This window comes from Podarcis erhardii (assembly GCF_964252035.2).
Source record: "Podarcis erhardii genome assembly, chromosome: 13".
Taxonomy (NCBI): Eukaryota; Metazoa; Chordata; class Lepidosauria; order Squamata; family Lacertidae; genus Podarcis; species Podarcis erhardii.
The window spans coordinates 24,952,139-24,974,465 of record NC_138502.1 but is presented as its reverse complement, the minus strand read 5'-3'; the positions used below and the strand labels follow the sequence as shown (position 1 = coordinate 24,974,465).

The window sequence follows — 22,327 nt, the reverse complement described above, 5'->3', positions numbered from 1 at the left end:
CTACCTTATCCAATATCCTTCTGGACTCTTGCTGCAAAGATGAAAATGAAAGCACCTCTGAGGCCTTGGAAACCACCCCCAACCTCTGAGGCCTTGGACACCACCCCCAAGGCCCCACAAGACATCAGATGCAACTTTCAGTGGTTCATAAGGTCTTGAAAGTCACATTGGAGGCCCCCCGAGACCCCACAAGACCTTGGGAAGTGACTTACAGTGATTCACAAGGGCCTGGAAATTGTTTCTAAGGCTCCATGAAGCAGAATGGTAGAATGACTTAAAAATAAATCCCTCAACGATTGCAGCTCTGTGGGAGAAAGGGGGTTTCCTAGTAACTCTCAGCATCCTTGACAAAGTACAGTTTCCAGTAATTTTTGAGGGAAGCTATGAATGTTCAAAGTGGTTGTAATTCTGAACTGTCTTCTTCTCTGGAAGGGTCAGGCTGCGGAGGCAGTCTCTACCATTCCTCCTCTGCCCAGTCCCTGACAACACCCAAACCTACAAGTGTTCCTTAGGACACCTAAGAGAACTCCATGCAAAATTGTTAACCTGCAGGTAATAATTGGGAGAGACCAAATATTGATTGCTACTTCAGCATACGTAAATGGATGGATGTGCAGATATTGTCTTGAATCACAAGTAACCGTAAATCCTCAGGACACACCAAAATAATTGTACTGTGATTTCCAAAGAAATTCAGGGCAGAGTTGTATGTCTCATGTGAATCTCCTCCCAGCAAATCCTTACAAGTTATCCCTGTGTGTATTATTCATGTGTTAAGCAAATCCCAAGCGAGGGACATTATTTTATATAAAGCATTTGCTTTCTCTGTTTCACATGCATCAAAAAACATTGCTGTTTGGCAGGGACACTATCTTCTAAGAGCATGGATTAACAGTAATTTATACTCTCTAATATTAAATACAGCAATGGAAAGTGGAGGGAAGAGGGAAAGAAATAAGACCCATAGTAATCCATTTTAAACAAACGCACAACTTGAGGCTAGATGAATATTAGAGTTAAAATACTGTGCTAAAAAATGAGAACTATATAGTCTAAAGTGTACCAATTTCCATGTATGGAATCAGGAATGTTTATGGGTTGCAGGTACCAGTTGCTGTATTTCTAAGACACTTGATGCTTTAAGGAGAGGAATGGCAAGTAATGGCTAATTAGCCATAGATTACTTATCATTGGGTCTCAGAATGTCAGTGAGAACTATGGCTTTTGGAAAATTCTGATTAAAAATAATAATTGAAAGTTTCTGATGTTCAGAATTCAGGTTAGAAAATACATTCAGTATTTGCTATTCTTGTTTTCAATCCTCAAGTGATATATAATTAATGACACCCTCACATTTGCATTGTATTTCCTTTGCATTTGAATGAATGGCATTTGTATTGGTCAGAGGGAATATAAAGATTAGTACAGCTTCGGCTAAACAATCACATCCAGGCTATGTCCACAGCAGCACCCCTTTATTGCTATGTTTACAATTAAATCCTGTATACTTACATGGGAAAGCAAGTCCCATTGAACTGAAAGAGGTTAACTTCTGAGTAGACATGTTTAGGATTGCATTGTTAATCATTCCTTTGTAATCCAAGGTGCACTGACATGGCTGCAGATTATCTGGTTGATGTTGAGGGCAAAGCAGGACAACAGAAAAGTCAGGACTGGATGGACATATTGGTGTGGGATTTTGGTCTGCCTGGTGTAACACAGCATCCTATGCTCCTAACAATAATTTAAAACAACAATCAATTTTTAAAAACCAAGAAAAACAGAAGTAAAAGTAGCTGCATCTAAAACAACATTGCAAAAATCAGATTGTCCAAAAGTGGCCTACTGAACGCATACCCTTCAACATTTCTCTGATGAAAATAGGGACACCCTATTCAATAATAATAACATCATCATCATCATCATCATTAACTATTTATACCCCACCCATCTGATTAGGTTGCCCCTGGGTGGCTTCCAACATATACAAAAACACAATTAAACATTAAGCATTAAGCAACTTCCTTATACAGTTTTGCCTTCAGATGCCTTGGGGGTCAGATAACTCCATACCCTCCAATATTTCTCCAATGAAAATAGGGACATCCTAAGGAAAAGTGGGACATTGCGGGATCAAAGGAGAAACCGGGACGGCTACTGTAAATCCAGGACTGTCCCTGGAAAATAGGGACCCTTGGAGGGTCTGTGAAAAGTATGTCTAAACAAGATAATTTTTGGCTGACATCTAAAGATAAGAGACCATTCCAAAGCCTGGATATCAGCAACAAGATGGCCCCCTTCCTCATGGTCAACAGCAGCATCTCATATGGAGGTGAAACTTAGAGCAGAGAGTCCTCTGAAGACTGAAGCACACAGAGAAATACCTGTGAATAAAGGTGGGTCCTTTAGCTATCCAGCTCCCAAAGCATTCAGAGCTTTAAATGTTTAAATAATAAATATTTAAATGCATAGCACTTTGAACTGGGGGTGGAAATTGTTCAGGAAACAGTAAATCATTATAATGTTGGTATTATATGTCAGTATGAAGATGGTGGCCACAATCCAACAGAAAGTAATGGGCATTTATAGAGCAAACTGGAACAGGTCTACTCAGAAGCATGTTCCACTGAATGGGGCTTACTCTCAAGTAGGCTGCTACAGGAGATGGCAGCCTCATGGTATCTCTAAACCTGTGCTGGACCATAGCTAATTGCGACCATGATAATCTTTCTTTTAGATATAATGAAAGAAAGCAATCAGACCACTTTGCCGAAGGAATTTATCTTAATGGGGCTTACAGACAACGCTACAATCAAAGTTGCACTTTTTGCTGTGTTCAATGTGATTTACATAACAGCTGTGATTGGCAACCTGCTCATAGTCATCTTGGTCAAAGCAAATCCTCGCCTTCACACACCGATGTATTTCTTCTTATCTAACTTCTCCATCTTGGAGATTTGCTACACTTCAACAGTGGTGCCCCAGATGCTATCTCACCTTCTGGCTGAGAAAAAGAGCATCCCACTGATCCAGTGTGCTGTGCAACTGTATTTCTTCCTTTCATTTGGCATTACAGAATGTTTTCTTCTCACCGTCATGTCATATGACCGTCATGTTGCCATTTGCTTTCCACTGCACTATAGCCTCATCATGACCAAGCGGACCTGTATTGCAATGGCCACTACTTCTTGGGTGGGTGGCTTCTTCTTTTCTGCCATCAACACTGCATTCACTTTGAAACAATCCTTTGGTGACCATAACAAGATAGACCATTTTCTCTGTGAAATGCCAGCCTTAATCAGTATAGCTTATGGGGGGACACACCAAGCCAAGATGTGCATGTTTATTTCTTGTGTGTTCATCTTAATATTACCTCTTTCGTTAATAGTTGTGTCTTATACTCGCATACTCTACACCATCCTTGGTAGCCATTTTGGTATGGGGACGCAAAAGGCCATCTCCACTTGCTCCTCACACTTGACTGTGGTCACACTCTTTTTTGGATCCGTCCTTTCAATATACCTGAGACCAAAATCCAGTGCATCCAAGGAGCATGTCAAAATAGCATCTGTGTTTTACATAGTCATCACCCCTGCACTCAACCCCTTCATATATAGTCTGAGAAATAAAGATGTGGTGCAAGCCCTGAAGAAATTGATGCATAAAAGCAGAGAGATTAACAAATCAGGTGGATGGGAAGGATGCTGGTAGAGGCTCTGCACATCTCTAGGATGGATGGATCTTATATTTGTTACAAATCTCATTCTCTGATGTGAGGTATACACTACTGCAAGGGTAGGCAACCTAAGGCCCAGGGGCCAGATGCAGCCCAATCGTCTTCTTAATCTGGCCTGCTGACAATCCGGGAATCAACGTGTTTTTACATGAATAGAATGTGTCCTTTTATTTAAAATGCATCTCTGGGTTATTTGTGGGGCATAGGAATTCGTTCATTCCTCCCCCTCCAAAAAAATATAGTCTGGCCCCCCACAAGGTATGAGGGATAGTGGACCGGCCCACGGCTGAAAAAGTTGCTGACCCCTGCACTACTGGAAGAAGTTTCATGCTTATTGAGTGTGGAGTCTTGAAGATCTGTCACATACATAATGCTCAGGTATTAAATTGTAAAAAAAAGTGTAAATATTTGATTAATTCAGAATCTGAAGTAAAAGATTGTTTTTTTAAAGGAACGCTGAAGAGAATAGTCAAGTAAAAGACAAAGAGAGGTTAGAAATAAGCTGGATGTCAAAGTGACTTTAAATTATGCAGTTCTAACTATAATTCCATCTATTCCATTATCCCATTTTTTTACTCTCCATGATCTCTGGCACAGTTTTAAACCCACCCCTTCTTCCAATTCAATATGTGACCTTCCTCTATGTAACCCACCCCTCCAAACCCAAATATAGTGGCTAATGTAGCACCATTTTTAAATGTATCTGGGGGAAATCCAGGAAATTACAGGCTGATGAACATTTATTTCAGGAGAAGTGGTGGAAAGTAAAGATCAAATGATTTAAAAATGTATAAGAATGTCTTGTTGAAGAAGAATTGCCCTCTGTTTCAGCCTGTCCATAGAACATAGATTCCCACTCCGTGGGTTGGAGTAACTGAAGAGACAATGTGTACTTCAAAAACTTTTCAACAATGTCCTTCAGCACAAGCTCCTGAATACGTTTATTTGTCCTGAGATATGAGAAGAGGTCCTCTTGTGTATTGGTAATTGGTTAAAGAACAGAAAACAGAAAATATAAATAAATGTGAAATTCTCACAACGGAGGAATGTAAGAAATGGGGTACCCAAAGGGTTGGGGAGGATTTTCAGTCTGATGCAAGTTGTCCTGATTTGCTCTGCTCATAACATTATGCAAATCATAACACAGCCAATCCTTGAAATTTGCACTTATCTATCTTCCTCCCTCCCCCCCAAAAGTGTATACAAAAATTAGGGGAAGGTGTCCATAGTCTCAAACTGTGATATAAAGGGCCACATTGCCATTGCGTTGCTGAACCTAAATAGGTCTGTGTCTGGTCAGTTTCTGGATGGCTAACTGGTTGAGAGCTACATGCATGTTACCTTAGTTTCCCAGATGAAAGAAAAGTGGGTATAAATCTAATAAAATATATAAAGTTTTAAAGGTATATATTAGTGAAAAAACACACACAAAAGGAATTATATTCTAAAACTTTGCTTGCTGGACTGCGTATACCAGACAAAATTGCATATGAATATGTGTATTGTAGGATAAACATTCACTAAAATGGTGACAAAGTTTCATAAATACACACACACAAACACACACACACCAGAAACTGAAGTGGAAACATGGTGAACTGTACTTAAGACAGATAAAATGAGAAACTCAGAGAAACTGAAATAGACATAGTTGCCCATCACTATTGGCCACTGTGAGAGCAGGAAGTCTTTGGTCAGACCAAGCAGGGCCCATATTACATTATTTTAAGCAGTGCTCATGCTCCCCTTTCTCTATGCAGCCGTCTGGATTTTGGGATTGAGGTAACATTCTTTCAAGGGGAAAGTGAATTGGGGCAACCACAATGTACTCCCAACCCAGAAACTCTGTTCTAAGGCACTTTTTTGAAATGCGAAGAATGCAAAATGGTTGTTGCATTAAAAATAGCTGCTTTCTTTCCCACTCAGGGAAATATATACATAATATATATACATAAAGAATATACATAATTTATTTGTATGCTGCCTTTCCATAGTTTAAACTATGCTCAAGGTGGCTTACAGCATGAAAAAAATACATAATCACAACGTAACAACAGTAGTCATAGACAATAAATCAAAACATCAAAAAATACACAACCAATTTGAACAATATCCACATAAATCGTAATAGGATCTTATATAAAGACACAAAACATTAATATCAGTAACAGCACCCCCACCCCCCGAACAAAACCCCTGTCCAAGATTCTGTTCAGCAGCCTCAGCTTTTGTAGCTGGAGTCAGTCAGGGCTCTGCCCTCCCAGGCCTGGTGGACAAATGCCTTCAGGATAGGGAACAGGTCCTCCAGACTCACTTGTACATGGTGAAACAAAAACTGGACATGCACTGGCCTGTGCCCCTGTTAGTGGGCAGGTGTTCACATGACATCTTCCCCATCCCAGAGTTGACCTGGACCTTTCCCCCTTGAAATGCAGAGGTTTTCAATCCTAGGAAAGTCTGAACTGGGGGAAAAACCCCACATTTAAAATAAGAATGTTCCAGGGGAACACTGAGAGGAAGACCAAATCTGAAAGTAGACCCAAAGCTTTAAAAGGTGTCCCACTGTGGTGTATTTTGCTTTTGTTTTTTTTAAGAGGGGGCAAATCTGATATTAATAATGCAGTTCTGATTTGTTCTCAGAAGTAAATCACACTGAGTTTAAAGGTTCTTACTCCCATGTTAATGCACTGATGAATCAGCAAATCAAACTGGTATGTGGGGGATTTCACAAAACTACCCCCTAACCCAAACATTTTCATGGATTTTTTGGGTGGGTGGGTGGTTGAAATATATTAATTGGCCTGAGAGGGTTTCTACGGCAAATCTCAGAACTCCAAGGTGCCTAAGGGTGCTGACCTAACCTTAACCTACTTGGTAAATTATTCCACATACCTACATTAATGTGATCACATTGACCTATTTATATAACTCCTAACACTATATGAGTTTGCCAACTCTCAGGTCACTGCAGAGCAGGTGAAAACTGGGCAGGGATGGAGAGAGAGAGAGAGAGAGAGAGAGATGGATGGAGATGGATCAGCAGTTTGAATGGGCCAAAAAGAATTTGTTCAGTGTGGAGCCAGAGGATGCCATTTGAACCACAGGCATCATAATGTCTTGCATTGGTGCAGGTGACCAACTTATCTCTGAGAGAACTAGACTCTAAGGCTTAGCACTTTCAAGTTAACCCAAAATGGAGATGTTCAATAACTCGGCTAAGCTAGTTACATACGGTCCAGATAACTATCTGGTTCTTCCTTCTAGAGTGTCATTTGCCTTGCAAGCTCAATAGATTGCACACAGTATTTTGTAGTACTGTATACAGACTGACACTACAGTGATGAACATGCAAAGTACAGAATCAGCTTCAAGCTGATAACAACAACATGCTATGAATACATGTTTCTATTTACAAAATTTATTCTTCAACACCCAATTTGTGTTACCAGGGCCATTAAACAAAATGCAGTATTAACAATATATATCAGGAAACATACACAATGCATCTCTTGTTATATTGTGAAACCATCAACTTCTTCTATGGAAGAGATTAAGTATATTATTGCAAAATTCAGAACAGGCACACTTGTTGAGGCAATTGGGTCAATTTTCTGTTGTCAATAGTTTTTTTTTTTTAAGCTCGGAATTGAAGTTAGGTTCCCTTAAGAAAGTCCTTGGAAGGGATGCTTCTGATTCCTTCCTTACTGCAGTAGCCACATGTGACACATTAAACACCTTATTTGGAAGGTCATGGGGCTGTCCTGAACAATGCAGGATGGTGGGCAGGGGTCTAGAAACTGATTCTGATATTGGTCCATCTATCTCAGTGTGGTCTAGAGCTGTACAAGAGCTGTATTCAGATGCCACTTTATTGCACCTTCCCAGCATTTACTGACTTTTTAATTTTCACATTATATATTTCACACAACACGAGAAGCACTTCTGGAAATCTAGTGAAATGTTAGTGCACACTTCCTTGTTAATTGTTTCCGGGGGGGAATGCTTGTAGCCCAGAAGAAGAAGAAGAAGAAGAAGAAGAAGAAGAAGAAGAAGGTGGTGAGGGGGAGGAGAAGGAGAAGGAGAAGGAGGAGAAGTAGTAGTTTGGATTTAATATCAAGCTTTATCACTACCCTAAGGAGTCCCAAAGTGGCTAACAATCTCCTTTCCCTTCCTCCCCCACAACAAACACTCTGTGAGGTGAGTGAGGCTGAGAGACTTCAGAGAAGTGTGACTAGCCCAAGGTTACCCAGCAGCTGCATGCGGAGGAGCGGGGAAGTGAACCCAGTTCACCAGATTACGAGTCCACTGCTCTTAACCACTACACCACACTGGCATTGACTCAGAAAATCATGACAGCTTTGCATTGCAATTTCATATGACAAAATTTGGGACAGTATTCTGCCCTCCCCCCGGCCATTTAAAATATAGTGCAACATGGTGGGATAGTAATCAAAAAGTCACAGTTCTGGAATGTAACAGTTATAGCTGTATGAAAGGGATGCTAGAAAGTGGGACAAAACAACAAAAACTCATGCAATAAACCCCACTTTTGAATGCAGGCTAGCAGTAGATCTCCAGGGTTTCAGGCAAGAATCTATTCCAGCCTTAACTGGACTGAACATGGGACCTTTTACATTGTTTTCCATCCATTCCAGAATGCACATTGCGTAGGAAGATTTCTAAGTCAGAGAGACCTTTGTGGGAGATCTTTCTGGTGGTTACAGCAGTAGAGGACCTCACATAATCCTCCCTCAAACAATTTTTTTCAATAAAAACTTTTCTAATCTCTACTTATTATTATTATTTGTACCCATTCCTCTGACTGGGTTGTCCTAGCCAGTCTGTTAGGTGAGATCCAGGCAAGGTTAGATGAATTAGTTTCCCTTTTAAATCAATGGGATTTAGATTAAATCATAATTAACCTAATCCCATTATTTTTAAAGGGAAAACAGTTCAGCTAAATCATTCTGGATCCAAGCTAATGTTTTCAGAAGTTAGAAGTTACAAGTTCCTAGCTATTTTGGAACTCCCATAATGTGTTGGTTCATTTTTATCACCCAAAAGGCTTTCTATTCCAGATTCTTTTAAAGGCACGTTTTACCTCTTTATTCCTCAAGCTGTATATGAGGGGGTTCAAAATGGGACCTATAACAGTATAGAAAAGAGAGAGATATTTGCCAGTGTTTGGTGAGTAAGTGGAATTGGGTTTCAAATATGTAATACAAGCAGAACCATAGAACAAGGTCACCACAATCAGGTGTGAAGAGCAGGTGGAAAATGTCTTCCTCCGACCTTCAGAGGATGAGATCTTCAAAATAGTGGTTATAATGCCAGTGTAAGACATCAAGATCAGGATAAAAGGCAAAGTCCCAAAAATCATAGCCCCCACAAAGAGTCCAATTTCAACCCTAGAAGTGTCCCCACAAGCCAATTTCAGCAAAGGAGGGATGTCACAAAAGAAGTGGTTGATCACATTGGAGCCACAGTAGGAGACAGTAAACACCCTACTGGTGTGACCAAAGGACATCAGAAACCCACTTAACCAACACACCACAGCTAAAGTAGTATAAACGTTTTGGCTCATCAGGACGTGGTAGTGTAAGGGCTTACAAATGGCAACATATCGATCATAGGCCATTGTGGCCAAAAGGAAACATTCTGACCCACCAAGGAAGAATACAAAGTAGGTCTGCACAGCACATCCAATGAAGGAGATGGATTTATTTCCAGAAAGGAGGTTTGCTAGCATCTTAGGGACATTGACTGATGTGTAGCAGATCTCCAGGAAAGACAGGTTTCTTAGGAAGAAATACATGGGGGTGTGCAGGGCAGGGTCAGCCAACGTCAGAAAAATGATGAGAAGGTTTCCTACAAGAGTGATGATATAGAGTGCCAGGAAAGTGGAGAATAATGCACTTTGCAGGTTTGGATCATCAGAAAGACCCAGGAGGATGAATTTAGCTGGTGCTGTACTGTTTGGTAGAATGTATTCTTTTTTGTTCTGCATCCTGGAAAGAGAACATAAATAACTGATGAAGATAGAGTAAGATTGTTCAGCTATACACAATCTTTTAATATAGATTATATGTGGGATTATTTGTTCAAGGACTGCCAGGCTGTATAATAATCATTTTCTTTATTAAACATAGCAAGAGCTAACCTTTGGTAGAATTGTTCCTAAATAACATTATTAAAAGGCATCAGACTGGAAAAATAAACATTGTCCAAGAAATAATTTAGTATCATTCATGAGAAGAAATGTACAAAGTGTGTTCCTTCAGAGTGAAACATGCCAAAGTCTTCAAAAGAAAATAATCTGGTACTTACTAAAGCCCTGGAAGGTCACAGCCAGATCTCTGTTCCTGACACCCTAGTTGCACTAGAGATTTCTCATGCACGGTTATAGAACATAGTGATCCTAGGCTGCTTTCAGTGTATTTGCCTCTTCACCATGTTTTATTCTGCCAGATTCTTCCCTCTGGGAGCTGTGCTCCAAGACAGATCACAAAGAGTAACTCACTGATCAGGCAGATGCATTAATGTTGCTATTCAGTTATCCATTGTGATATTTCTTTTAAAATAACTTTAAAGCCCTTCATCCTTTGTTGTGTGGGGCATATGACCGTGCAGACTTAGAATTATAGAATTGTAGAGTTGGAAGGGACGTAAGGGTCATCAAGTCCAAGCCCCTGCATGGGGTGTGTGTGGTGTTTGAGGAGGGGTAATACCTCTTTTGGTACACACATGATTCTTCTTGGGTAGTTTGTTCCCCTTTGGTCCCCACCCTCCACTCTGCTGTTTCCTGTGGCTCCCAGAAGCTGTCTTCTGGGTCAACTTCTGCAGTTAAGCTGGTGCCAAATGTATTGCTGTTTTCCTCTAAACCACATCAGTGAGGTTGAGGGGGGGGGGGCAGCCCAGAACTTCCATTCATTTTTGCCAGTTCAGTGGTTTAATTGTTCTCTGAGACAAAATGATGCCAACAAATATACTGTAATGGGTAAACACTTTCTTGACCATATTGTATAACCTGCTGCAAAGAAACAAGAATTCATGCTGAGTTCCCCATCATTTTCCAGTCACAAATCCGAGATTGTGTCCTTGGTTTCTCCCCCCACCCCCACCCCGCAACCAGCAAGCAAGAGCTTTCTCCATGAAAACCCACTCTTCCAGGCAGAATCAGAGCAAATGTCAATTTGGGTTCTCTGTGGTTTGACATTTGCTCCAATTCAACTTTAAAGAGTGTGTTTTTATGAGAAAGCTCTGGAGGTGGTGGTGTGGATGCATTCAGAAAAGAAGCTTTAAATTGCAGACAATGTCTGGAAAGCGTGGAGAAAAGGTAAGTGTGGATGATGCTTTACGTTGCCACAAACTGTACAAAGAAATCTGTATGAATGCTCAATAAACAGATAATTTAGAACTGACTTTACTAGCAAGCTGGACCACTGAAATTCTTTTTTTTTTTCCAAGAGAGAGATCTGCTTGATGATAGATGATGATAGACAGATAGATGATAGATGATAGAAAGATGAGAGGAAGAGAGAGAGAGAGAGAGAGAGAGAGAGAGAGAGAGAGAAGAAAGATATTTTACATTTGCCTTTGAAAGGGCTACAGGGGTGATTTTCATGAATGACTGAGACTAGGCTTGGTTTCACCAATAAAAGTTGTAGTTGGCAGCATGTGGCATACAGAGTACAGTGGTAAAAGGTACAGTGGTAGGAGTGGGGTGAACCTTTGTCCCTTTCTTTCCACCGCTGTCAGTCTGGCTGTAGGCCAGTTAAAACTAGCAAGTAAGTCCTCCCCCCAACTGCTTAACATGCTCTGCCCCGAAATGGGTGGTTTCAAAGAATCCAAGGCAGGTAATGAGAAGGAGAGACACAGAGGGCACCTAGCCTTCCTGGATCTTCTGTGACCCCAATTTAGCTTTCTCCTCCATGGCAGACTCCAATCTCATCTCATCACATGTAGCATGACTCCAAAATGTTGTAGACACACAAGTGAAAAAAGCCCTTTGGGTCTGGCAACAATACACACAATAATCCAGACAGTTATTTCGATGAAGTTTATTAAGAGCTAAGCGGAAAGTAAGAGGGCAAATGGAAGACAGAAAGTTGCTTCAACAAGATTAAAGAATAAAAAACCCACCCACAGGTTATCCGATGCCTGCCTATCATAGTATTATAGAATCGTAGAGTTGGAAGGGACACTGAGGGTTAACTGGTTCAACCACCTGTAGTACCTATCTTACTGCAGCTACTTACAATCAGCCTTTGGGTCTCATTCTATGCAAAGTAGCAGCACTGATTGCAGACCCTCCAATATTTCTCCAATGAAAAGAGGGTCATCTTCTTCTATTATTATTTATTATTATTAGTATCTTTAGTGTTGTTGTTGCTGCTGCTGCACTGCTGCTGCTATCGTTTTAAATCCCCTGCCCACTCTGGGTGGCTTCCAACATATATAAAAACTGAATAAAATGTTTAAAAACTCCCCTGTACAGGGCAACATTCAGATATCTTCTAAAGGCTCTATAGTTACTTATCTAATTGGCTCGGGGGTTGCCTAACTCCATACCTCCAACATTTCTCCAATGCAAATAGGGACATCCTAAGGAAAAGCAGGACATTCTGGGATCAAATCAGAAACTGAGACAGCTTCTGTAAATCCAGGACTATCCCTGTCAAAAAGGGAAATGTGGAGGGTCCATGATGGTCAAGTAATATGAGGGATGTTGAGAGACAATGGGCTATATGGCAACAGTTCACTTCCAAGAGGTTTGATCCTGGTAGGTTTTGCATGATATCTGGCACTGTCCAGACAATCACAAGGCAGTCAGTAGCCAGGGGAATGTCAATCACTGCTAATTTAGTCTCAGCAAATTTTGGAAGTTAATGCAGGAAAAAGGTGGGTTTGTGGTTCTTTTAACTGGCTGATTCAGACAAATGGAAAGATCTCTGGAACAGAAGTATGCTAATTATTGCATTGTGTGATCATGCAACAAAATGTGATTGTAGCCGTGTATATAATTCTTTCTTGCCATTTAAAATCTAGTGCAGCATGGTGGGAACAGCTGCTATTGCAGTGCAAAATGAATGTTCTAAATTGGGACAGAAGCACTAGCATCATAATCAGAAAAACACATGCAATAAACCCCACATCTGAATGCAGCTTGGCAGAAGCTCCCCAGAGTTTCAGAAAAAAATCTTCCCCAGCCCTGCCTGGACTGAACATGGGACCTTTTGCATACAAAGCATGCAGTTTACCCTTTGGCTCCGATGGTATTGGATGGTATTGGATGAAGGGACAGGAAAATTTCTGTCAGAGAATGACTTTCATATTAAGTTATATTAGGTTCCAAGCTTAATTGAGGATGATTCCCACTTCCCCCAATAGTTTCCATCCATTCTCCAACACAAATTGTTTAGGATGAATACTCAACCCTCTCAGAGATATCTTTTGAGGGATTTCTGGTTATTTCACAAGGAGGGAACCACAATCTTTACTAACACAAATTTATTTACTATAAATTATCCAACTGTTTGAGCTGTTAGGTATATAAAGGCAAGGTTAGATGACGAAAATTGCCATTTAAATCAAGGGTCATATATTAAATCACAATTAACTTAATCCCATTAATTTTAAGGGGACCACAGTTCTCCTAAAAGATTCTGGATCCAAGCTAATGCATTCAGATATTAGTAGGTACAAGTCCCTACCTATTTTGGAACTCCCACAATACATCAGTTAATTTTTATCACCCAAAAGGTCTTCTACCCCAGATTCTTTTAAAGGAATGTTTTACCTCTTTATTCCTCAAGCTGTATATGAGGGGGTTCAAAATGGGACCGATAACAGTATAGAAGAGTGATAGATATTTGTCAGTGTTTGGTGAGTAAGTGGAATTGGGCTTCAAATATGTAATACAAGCAGAACCATAGAACAAGGTCACCACAATGAGGTGTGAAGAGCAGGTGGAAAGGTCTTCTTCCGACCTTCAGAGGATGAGATCTTCAAAATGGTTGTTATAATGCCAGCATAAGACATCAAGATCAGGATAAATGGAAAAGTCACAAAAATCATAGCCACAACAAAGACTGCAATCTCAACCCTTGAGGTGTCCCCACAAGCCAATTTCAGCAAAGGAGGGATGTCACAAAAGAAGTGGTTGATCACATTGGAACCACAATACGAGACAGTAAACACCATACTGGTGTGTCCAAAGGACATCAGAAACCCACTTAGCCAAGATGCCACAGCTAAAGTAATAGAAACTTTTTGGCTCATCAGGACGTGGTAGTGTAAGGGCTTACAAATGGCAACATATCGATCATAGGCCATTGAGGCTAAGAGGAAACATTCTGACCCACCAAGGAAGAATACAAAGTAGGTCTGCAGAGCACATCCAATGAAGGAGATGGATTTATTTCCAGAAAGGAGGTTTGCCAGCATCTTAGGGACATTGACTGATGTGTAGCAGACTTCCAGAAAAGACAGGTTTCTTAGGAAGAAATACATGGGGGTGTGCAGGGCAGGGTCAGCCAACGTCAGAAGAATGATGAGAAGGTTTCCTGCCAGAGTGATGATATAGAGTACCAGGAAAGTGGAGAACAATGCACTTTGCAGGTTTGGATCATCAGAAAGACCCAGGAGGACGAATTTAGGTGGTGCTGTACTGTTTTGTAGAATGTATTCTTTTCTGTTCTGCATCCTGGAAAAAGAACATACAGAACTGATGAAGTTAGAGTAAGATTGTTCGGCTATACACAATCTTTTCATATAGATTATATGTGGAACTCTGTTCAAGGACTGTCAGGCTGATCAGGGAACGATCCAAAGGCACATACTGCAGTGTTTAACTTCATTGGAATCAATAGGACTTAGAGGTGATCTTATAATAAAAATTCTAAATTATACCTACAGCTTCTGTGTCTTGTTCATATGGGGAGGTATAGTTTTAATAATCATTAAAGAGATTTTGCTGAACTTTCCATCTATATAATCATCATTTTCTTTATTAAACATAGCAAGAGCTAACCTTTGGTAGAATTGTTCCTAAATAACATTATTAAAAGGCATCAAACTTGAAAAATAAACATTGTCCAAGAAATAATTTAGTATCATTCATGAGAAGGAATGTACAAAGTGTGTTCCTTCAGAGTGAAACATGCCAAAGGCTTCAAAAGAAAACAATCTGGTACTTACTGAATACTGGAAGGTCACACCCAACTCTCTGTTCCTGATGCCCTAGTTGCACTAGAGATTTCTCAGCCACAGTTATAGAAAGTATACACTGCTTTCAGTGTATTTGCCTCTTCACCATGTTTTATTCTGCCAGATTTTTCCCTCTGGGGGCTGTGCTCCAAGACAGATCACAATGAATAACTCACTGATCAGGCAGATGCATTAATGTAGCTATTCAGCTATGCACTGTGGTATTTCTTTTAAAATAATTTTAAAGTTCTTCATCCTTTGTTCTATGGGGCATATGATCGTGCAGACATAGAATTATAGAACTGTAGAGTTGGAAATGATGTAAGGGTCATCAAGTCCAAGCCCCTGCATGGGGTATGTGGGGTGTTTGGGGAGGGATAGTACCTCTGTTGGTACAGACATGATTCTTCTGGGGTAGTTTGGTCACCTTTGGTCCTCACCCTCCACTCAGCTGTTACCTGTGGCTCCCAGAAGCTGTCTTCTGGGACAACTCCTGCAGTTAAGCTGGTCTCAAATGTATTGCTGTTTCATCTCGACTACATCAGTGAGGTTGAGAAAGGGGTCTTGTCATCTGGGCAGGCCAGAATATCCATTCATTTCTGCTAATTCAATGGTTTGATTGTCCTCTGAGACAGACTGATGCCAACAAATATACTGTAATGGGAAAACACTTTATTGACCACATTGTATAACCTCCTGCAAACAAACAATAATTAATGCTCAGTTCCCCATCATTTTCCAGTCACAAATCCGAGATTGTGTCCTTGGTCTCTCCCCCCCCCCACCCCACATGCCAGAGCTTTCTCCATGAAAACCCACTCTTCCAGGTAGAATCAGAGCAAATGTTAATTCAGGTTTTCTGAGGTTTGACATTTGCTCCAATTCAACTTAAAAGAGTGTGTTTTTATGAGAAAGCTCTGGAGGTGGTGGTGTGGAAGCATTCAGAAAAGAAGCTTTAAATTGCAGACAATGTATGGAAAGTGTGGAGAAAAGGTAAGTGTGGATGATGCATAACCTTGCCACAAACTGTACAAAGAAATCTGTATGAATGCTCAATAAACAGGTAAATTAGAACTGACTTTAGTAGCAGGTTGGACCACTAAAATTCTTTTTTCCCCCAACAGAGAGATGTGTTTGATGATAGATAATGATAGATATAGATGATGATAGATAGATAGATAGATAGATAGATAGATAGATAGATAGATAGATGATAGATAGATAGATGATAGATAGATGATAGATAGATAGCTAGATAGATGATAGATAGATAGATAGATAGATAGATAGATAGATAGATAGATGATAGATAGATAGATAGATAGATAGATAGATAGATAGATAGATAGATAGATGATAGATGATAGATAGATGATAGATGATAGATCGATAAAGGAAGGAAGGAAGGAAGGAAGGAAGGAAGGAAGGAAGGAAGGAAGGAAGGAATTCTACATTGGCCTTTGAAAGGGCTACAGGGGTGATTTTCATGAATGACTGAGACTAGGCTTGGTTTCACCAATAAAAGTTGTAGTTAGCAGCATGTGGCATACAGAGTACAGTGGTAAAAGGTACAGTGGTAGGAGTGGAGAGAAGCTTTGTCCCTTTCTTTCCACTGCTGCCAGTCTGGGTGTAGGCCAGTTAAGCAGAACTAGCAAGTAATCTCCTCCCCCCCACCTCCTTAACATGCTCTGCCCCCAAATGGGTGGTTTCAGAGGGTCCAAGGCAGGTAATGAGGAGGAGAGACACAGAGGGCACCTAGCCTTCCTGGATCTTCTCTGACCCCAATGTAGCTTTCTCCTCTTTGGCAGACTCCAATCTTATCACATGTAGCATAACTCTAAAATGTTGTAGACACATAAGTGGAAAATTCCCTTTGGGTCTGGCAGCAATACACACGATAATCGAGACAGTTATATGGATGAAGTTTATTAAGAGCTAAGCAGAAAGTAAGAGGGCAAATGGAAGTCAGAAAGCTGATTCAACAAGATAAAAGAATAAAAAATCCACCCACAGGTTATCCCATACCTGCCTATCATAGTATCGTAGAATCGTAGAGTTGGAAGGGACCCTGAGGGTCAACTGGTTCAACCACCTGTAGTACTTATCTTACTGCAGCTACTTACAATCAGCCTTTGGGTCTCATTCTGTGCAAAGTAGCAGCATTGATTGGAGACCCTCCAATAATTCACCAGTGAAAAGAGGGACATCTTCTTCTATTATTATTATTTATTATTATTATCTTTGGTGTTGTTGTTGTTGCTGCTGCTGCTATCATTATAAATCCCCTGCCCATACGACTGAGTTGCCCCAGCCACTGTGGGTGGCTTCCAACATATATAGAAACTGAATAAAATATTTAAAATCTCCCATATACAGGGCAACCTTCAGATATCTTCTAATGGCTCTAGAGTTACTTATCTATAGTTACTTACTTATTGGCTCGGGGGATGCCTAACTCCATACCTCCAACATACTCCAATGAAAATAGGGACATCCTAAGGAAAAGTGGGACATTCTAGGATCAAATCAGAAACTGAGACAGCTTCAGTAAATCCAGGAATATCCCTGTCAAAAAGGGAAATGTGGAGGGTCTATGATGGTCAAGTAATATGAGGGATGTTCAGAGACAATGGGCTATATGACAACAGTTCATTTCTAAGAGTTTTGATCCACGTAGATCTTGAATGATATCTGGCATTGTCCAGAGAATCACAAGGCAGTCAGTAGCCAGGGGGATGACAATCAATGCTAATTTAGACTCTGCAAATTTTGGAAATTAATGCAGAAAAAAGGTGGGTTTGGGGTTCTTTATACTAGCTGATTCAGACAAATGGAAACGCCTCTGGAACAGAAGCATGCTAGGAGAAGTCCAAAGAGAGCGAATTATTGCGTTTGAGTTCAGGTGACAAAATGTGTGCAGTATCCCTGCATGTAATTCTTTCCTGCCATTTAAAATCTAGTGCAGCATGATGGAATAGCATTTTTTAAAAAAAACAAAAAACAAAACCAAAAACCCACAGTTCTGGAATGCAGCAGCTATTGAAGTGCAAAAGGGAAGTTAGAAATTGGGACAGAAGCACTAGTTTCATAACCGGCAAAACACATGCAATAAACACCACATCTGAATGTAGCTTGGCAGAAGTTCCCTAGAGTTTCAGGAAAATTCTTTCTCAGCCCTGCCTGGACTGAACATGGGACCTTTTGCATACAAAGCTTGCAATTTACCCTTGGGCTCCGATGTTAATGGATGAAGGGAGAGGAAACATTCTGACAGAGATATTAAAAAAATTCCTTCCAGTAGCACCTTAAAGACCAACTGAGTTAGTTCTAGGTATGAGCTTTCGTGTGCATGCACACTTCTTCAGATACACTGAAACAGAAGTCACCGGACCTTTCTATAGAAAGGTCCGGTGACTTCTGTTTCAGTGTATCTGAAGAAGTGTGCATGCACACGAAAGCTCATACCTAGAACTAACTCAGTTGGTCTTTAAGGTGCTACTGGAAGGAATTTTTTTATTTTGTTTTGACCATGGCAGACCAACACGGCTACCTATCTGTAACTGACAGAGATATTGTTATATTAGGTTCCAAGGTTAATCGAGGATGATTCACACTTCCGCCAATAGTTTTCCATCTATTCCCCAACACAAATTGTTTAAGAGAAATCCTCAACTCTCGCAGAGATATCTTTTGGGGGATTTCTGGTGATTTCACTAGGAGGGAACCACAATCTTTCCTCACACAAATTTATTTACTATAAATTATCCCACTGTTTGAGTTGTTAGGTAGATACAGGCAAGGTTATATGAATTAAATACCAATTTAAATCAAGGAACATATATTAAAGCATAACTAACTTAATCCCATTAATTTTAAAGGGACTACCGTTTGACTAAATCATTCTGGATCCAAACTAATGCTTTCAGAAATTAGCAGGTACAAGTCCCTACCTGTTTTTAACTCCCACAATAGAGATATGTCGGTTATGTCACCCAAAAGGCTTTCTACTCCAGATTCTTTTAAAGGCATGTTTTACCTCTTTATTTCTCAAGCTGTATATGAGGGGGTTCAAAATGGGACCTATAACAGTATAGAAAAGGGAGAGATATTTGCCAGTGTTTGGTGAGTAAGTGGAATTGGGCTTCAAATATGTAATACAAGCAGAACCATAGAACAAGGTCACCACAATGAGGTGGGAAGAGCAGGTGGAGAAGGTCTTCTTCCGACCTTCAGAGGACGAGATCTTCAAAATGGTTGTTATAATGCCAGCGTAAGACATCAAGATCAGGATAAAAGGCAAAGTCCCAAAAATCATAGCCCCCACAAAGACTCCAATTTCAACCCTAGAAGTGTCCCCACAAGCCAATTTCAGCAAAGGAGGGATGTCACAAAAGAAGTGGTTGATCACATTGGAGCCACAGTAGGAGACAGTAAATAACATGCTAGTGTGACCAAAGGACATCAGAAACCCACTTAACCAACACACCACAGCTAAAGTAGTATACACTTTTTGGCTCATCAGGACGTGGTAGTGTAAGGGCTTACAAATGGCAACATATCGATCATAGGCCATTGTGGCCAAAAGGAAACATTCTGACCCACCAAGGAAGAATACAAAGTAGGTCTGCACAGCACATCCGATGAAGGAGATGGATTTATTTCCAGAGAGGAGGTTTGCCAGCATCTTAGGGACATTGACTGATGTGTAGCAGATCTCCAGGAAAGACAGGTTTCTTAGGAAGAAATACATGGGAGTGTGGAGGGCAGAGTCAACCAATGTCAGAAGAATGATGAGAAGGTTTCCTACGAGAGTGATGATATAGAGTACCAGGAAAGTGGAGAACAATGCACTTTGCAGGTTTGGATCACCAGAAAGACCCAGGAGGACGAATTTAGCTGGTGCTGTACTGTTTTGTAGAATGTATTCTTTTCTGTTCTGCATCCTGGAAAAAGAACATACAGAACTGATAAATTTAGGATATTATTGCTTGGCTGTACACAATCTTTTTATATAGATTATATGTGGGATTATTTGTTCAAGGACTGCCAGGCTGATCAGGGAACGATCCAAAGGCACATACTGCAGTGTTTAACTCCATTGGAATCAATAGGATTTAGAGGTGATCTTATAATAGAAATTCTAAATTATACCTAAATTATAGCTTCTGTGCCTTGTTCATATAGTTTTAATAATCATTCATATAGTTTTAAAATCGTTCATATAGTTTTAATAATCAGGTATAGTCTTAATAATCATTAAAGAGATTTTGCTGAACTTTCCATTTATATAATCATTTTCCTTATTAAACATAGCTAACCTTTATTAAACAAGTGCTAACCTTTGGTAGAATTGTTCCTAGCCAACATTATTAATAGGCATCAAGGCTGAAAAATAATCAACGTCCAAGAAATAATTTAGTATCATTCATGAAAAGGAATGTACAAAGTGTGTTAGTTCAGTGTGAAACATGTCAAAGGCTTCAAAAGAAAATAATCTGGTACTTACTGAAGCCCTGGAAGGTCACAGCCAGATCTCTGTTCCTGACACCCTAGTTGCACTAGAGATTTCTCAGCCACAGTTATAGAAAGTATACACTGCTTTCAGTGTATTTGTCTCTTCACCATGTTTTATTCTGCCAGATTTTTCCCTCTGGGAGCTGTGCTCCAAGACAGATCACAATGAATAACTCACTGATCAGGCAGATGCATTAATGTAGCTATTCAGTTATCCATTGTGATATTTCTTTTAAAATAACTTTAAAGCCCTTCATCCTTTGTTGTGTGGGGCATATGGCTGTGCAGACATAGAATTATTGAATTGTAGAGTTGGAAGGGACGTAAGGGTCATCCAGTCCAACCCCCTGCATCGGGTGTATGGGTTGGGGAGGGGTAGTACCTCTGATGGTACACCCATGATTCTTCTTGGGTAGTTTGTTCCCCTTTGGTCCTCACCCTCCATTCAGCTGTCACCTGTGGCTCCCAGAAGCTGTCTTCTGGGACAACTGCTGCAGCTAAGCTGGTGCCAAATGTATTGCTGTTTCATCTCGACTACATCAGTGAGGTCGAGAAGGGGGTCCTGTCATCTGGGCAGCCCAGAGCTTCCATTCATTTCTGCTACTTCAGTGGTTTGATTGTCCTCTGAGACAGACTGATGCCAACAAATATACTGTAATGGGGAAACACTTTCTTGACCACATTGTATAACCTCCTGCAAACAAAGAAGAATTAATGCTCAGTTCCCCATCATTTTCCAGTCATAAATCCGAGATTGTGTCCTTGATCTCTCCTCCCTACCCCCACCCCCGCACATCAGAGCTTTCCCCATGAAAACCCACTCTTCCATGCAGAATCAGAGCAAATGTCAATTCGGGTTTTCTGAGGTTTGACATTTGCTCCAATTCAGCTTTAAACAGTGTGTTTTTATGAGGAGGCTCTGGAGGTGTTGGTGTGGATGCATTCAGAAAGAAGCTTTAAATTGCAGACAATGTCTGGAAAGTGTGGAGAAAAGGTAAGTGTGGATGATGCTTTACGTTGCCACAAACTGTACAAAGAAATCTGTATGAATGCTCAATAAACAGGTAATTTAGAACTGACTTTACTAGCAAGCTGGACCACTAAAATTATTTTTTTCCCAAGAGAGAGATGTGCTTGATGATAGACAGATATATGATGATAGAAAGATGAGAGAGAGAGAGAGAGAGAGAGAGAGAAAGAAAGAAAGAAAAAAAAAAAAAGAAAGAAAGAAAGAAAGAAAGAAAGAAAGAAAGAAAGAAAGAAGAAAGATATTTTACATTGGCCTTTGAAAGGGCTACAGGGGTGATTTTCATGAATGATTGAGACTAGGCTTGGTTTCACCAATAAAAGTTGTAGTTGGCAGCATGTGGCATACAGAGTACAGTGGTAAAAGATACAGTGGTAGGAGTGGAGAGAAGCTTTGTCCTTTTCTTTCCACCACTGTCAGTCTGGGTGTAGGCCAGTTAAGCCAAAACTAGCAAGTAAGTGCTACCCCCCCCATCTCCTTAACATGCTCTGCCCCCAAATGGGTGATTACAGAGGATCCAAGGCAGGTAATGAGAAGGAGAGACACAGAGGGCACATAGCCTTCCTGGATCTTCTCTGACCCCAATGAAACTTTCTCCTCCATGGCAGACTCCAATCTCATCTCATCACATGTAGCATGACTCCAAAATGTTGTAGACACACAAGTGAAAAAAGCCCTTTGGGTCTGGCAACAATACACACAATAATCCAGACAGTTATATGGATGAAGTTTATTAAGAGCTAAGCGGAAAGTAAAAGGGCAAATGGAAGACAGAAAGTTGCTTCAACAAGATTAAAGAATAAAAAACCCACCCACAGGTTATCCGATGCCTGCCTATCATA

At 40.4% G+C, this 22,327-nt stretch overlaps 3 protein-coding genes across 3 annotated transcripts; all 3 read right to left on the bottom strand.

Annotated features, from left to right (window-relative positions):
• Positions 1-8,789: 8,789 nt before the first annotated feature.
• LOC309327496 (olfactory receptor 10A2-like) lies at positions 8,790-9,743 on the bottom strand (the record flags this gene model as incomplete). Its single annotated transcript, XM_081836798.1, has 1 exon — positions 8,790-9,743. The coding sequence occupies one exon, from the start codon at positions 9,741-9,743 to the stop codon at positions 8,790-8,792; it is 954 nt and encodes a 317-aa protein (XP_081692924.1).
• Positions 9,744-13,487: 3,744 nt separating this feature from the next.
• LOC309327493 (olfactory receptor 10A7-like) lies at positions 13,488-15,494 on the bottom strand (the record flags this gene model as incomplete). Its single annotated transcript, XM_081836795.1, is given in 3 exon segments — positions 13,488-13,708; positions 13,711-14,441; positions 15,403-15,494. Coding segments are annotated over 2 exon segments (951 nt in total). The 5' UTR covers position 14,441; positions 15,403-15,494.
• A 3,438-nt stretch (positions 15,495-18,932) lies between these two features.
• On the bottom strand, positions 18,933-20,487 carry LOC309327492 (olfactory receptor 10A2-like; the record flags this gene model as incomplete). The annotated part of the gene is made up of 2 exons (XM_081836794.1): positions 20,451-20,487; positions 18,933-19,887 (listed from the first exon to the last, which is right to left on the bottom strand). The coding sequence occupies exon 2, from the start codon at positions 19,884-19,886 to the stop codon at positions 18,933-18,935; it is 954 nt and encodes a 317-aa protein (XP_081692920.1). The 5' UTR covers position 19,887; positions 20,451-20,487.
• Positions 20,488-22,327: the final 1,840 nt, after the last annotated feature.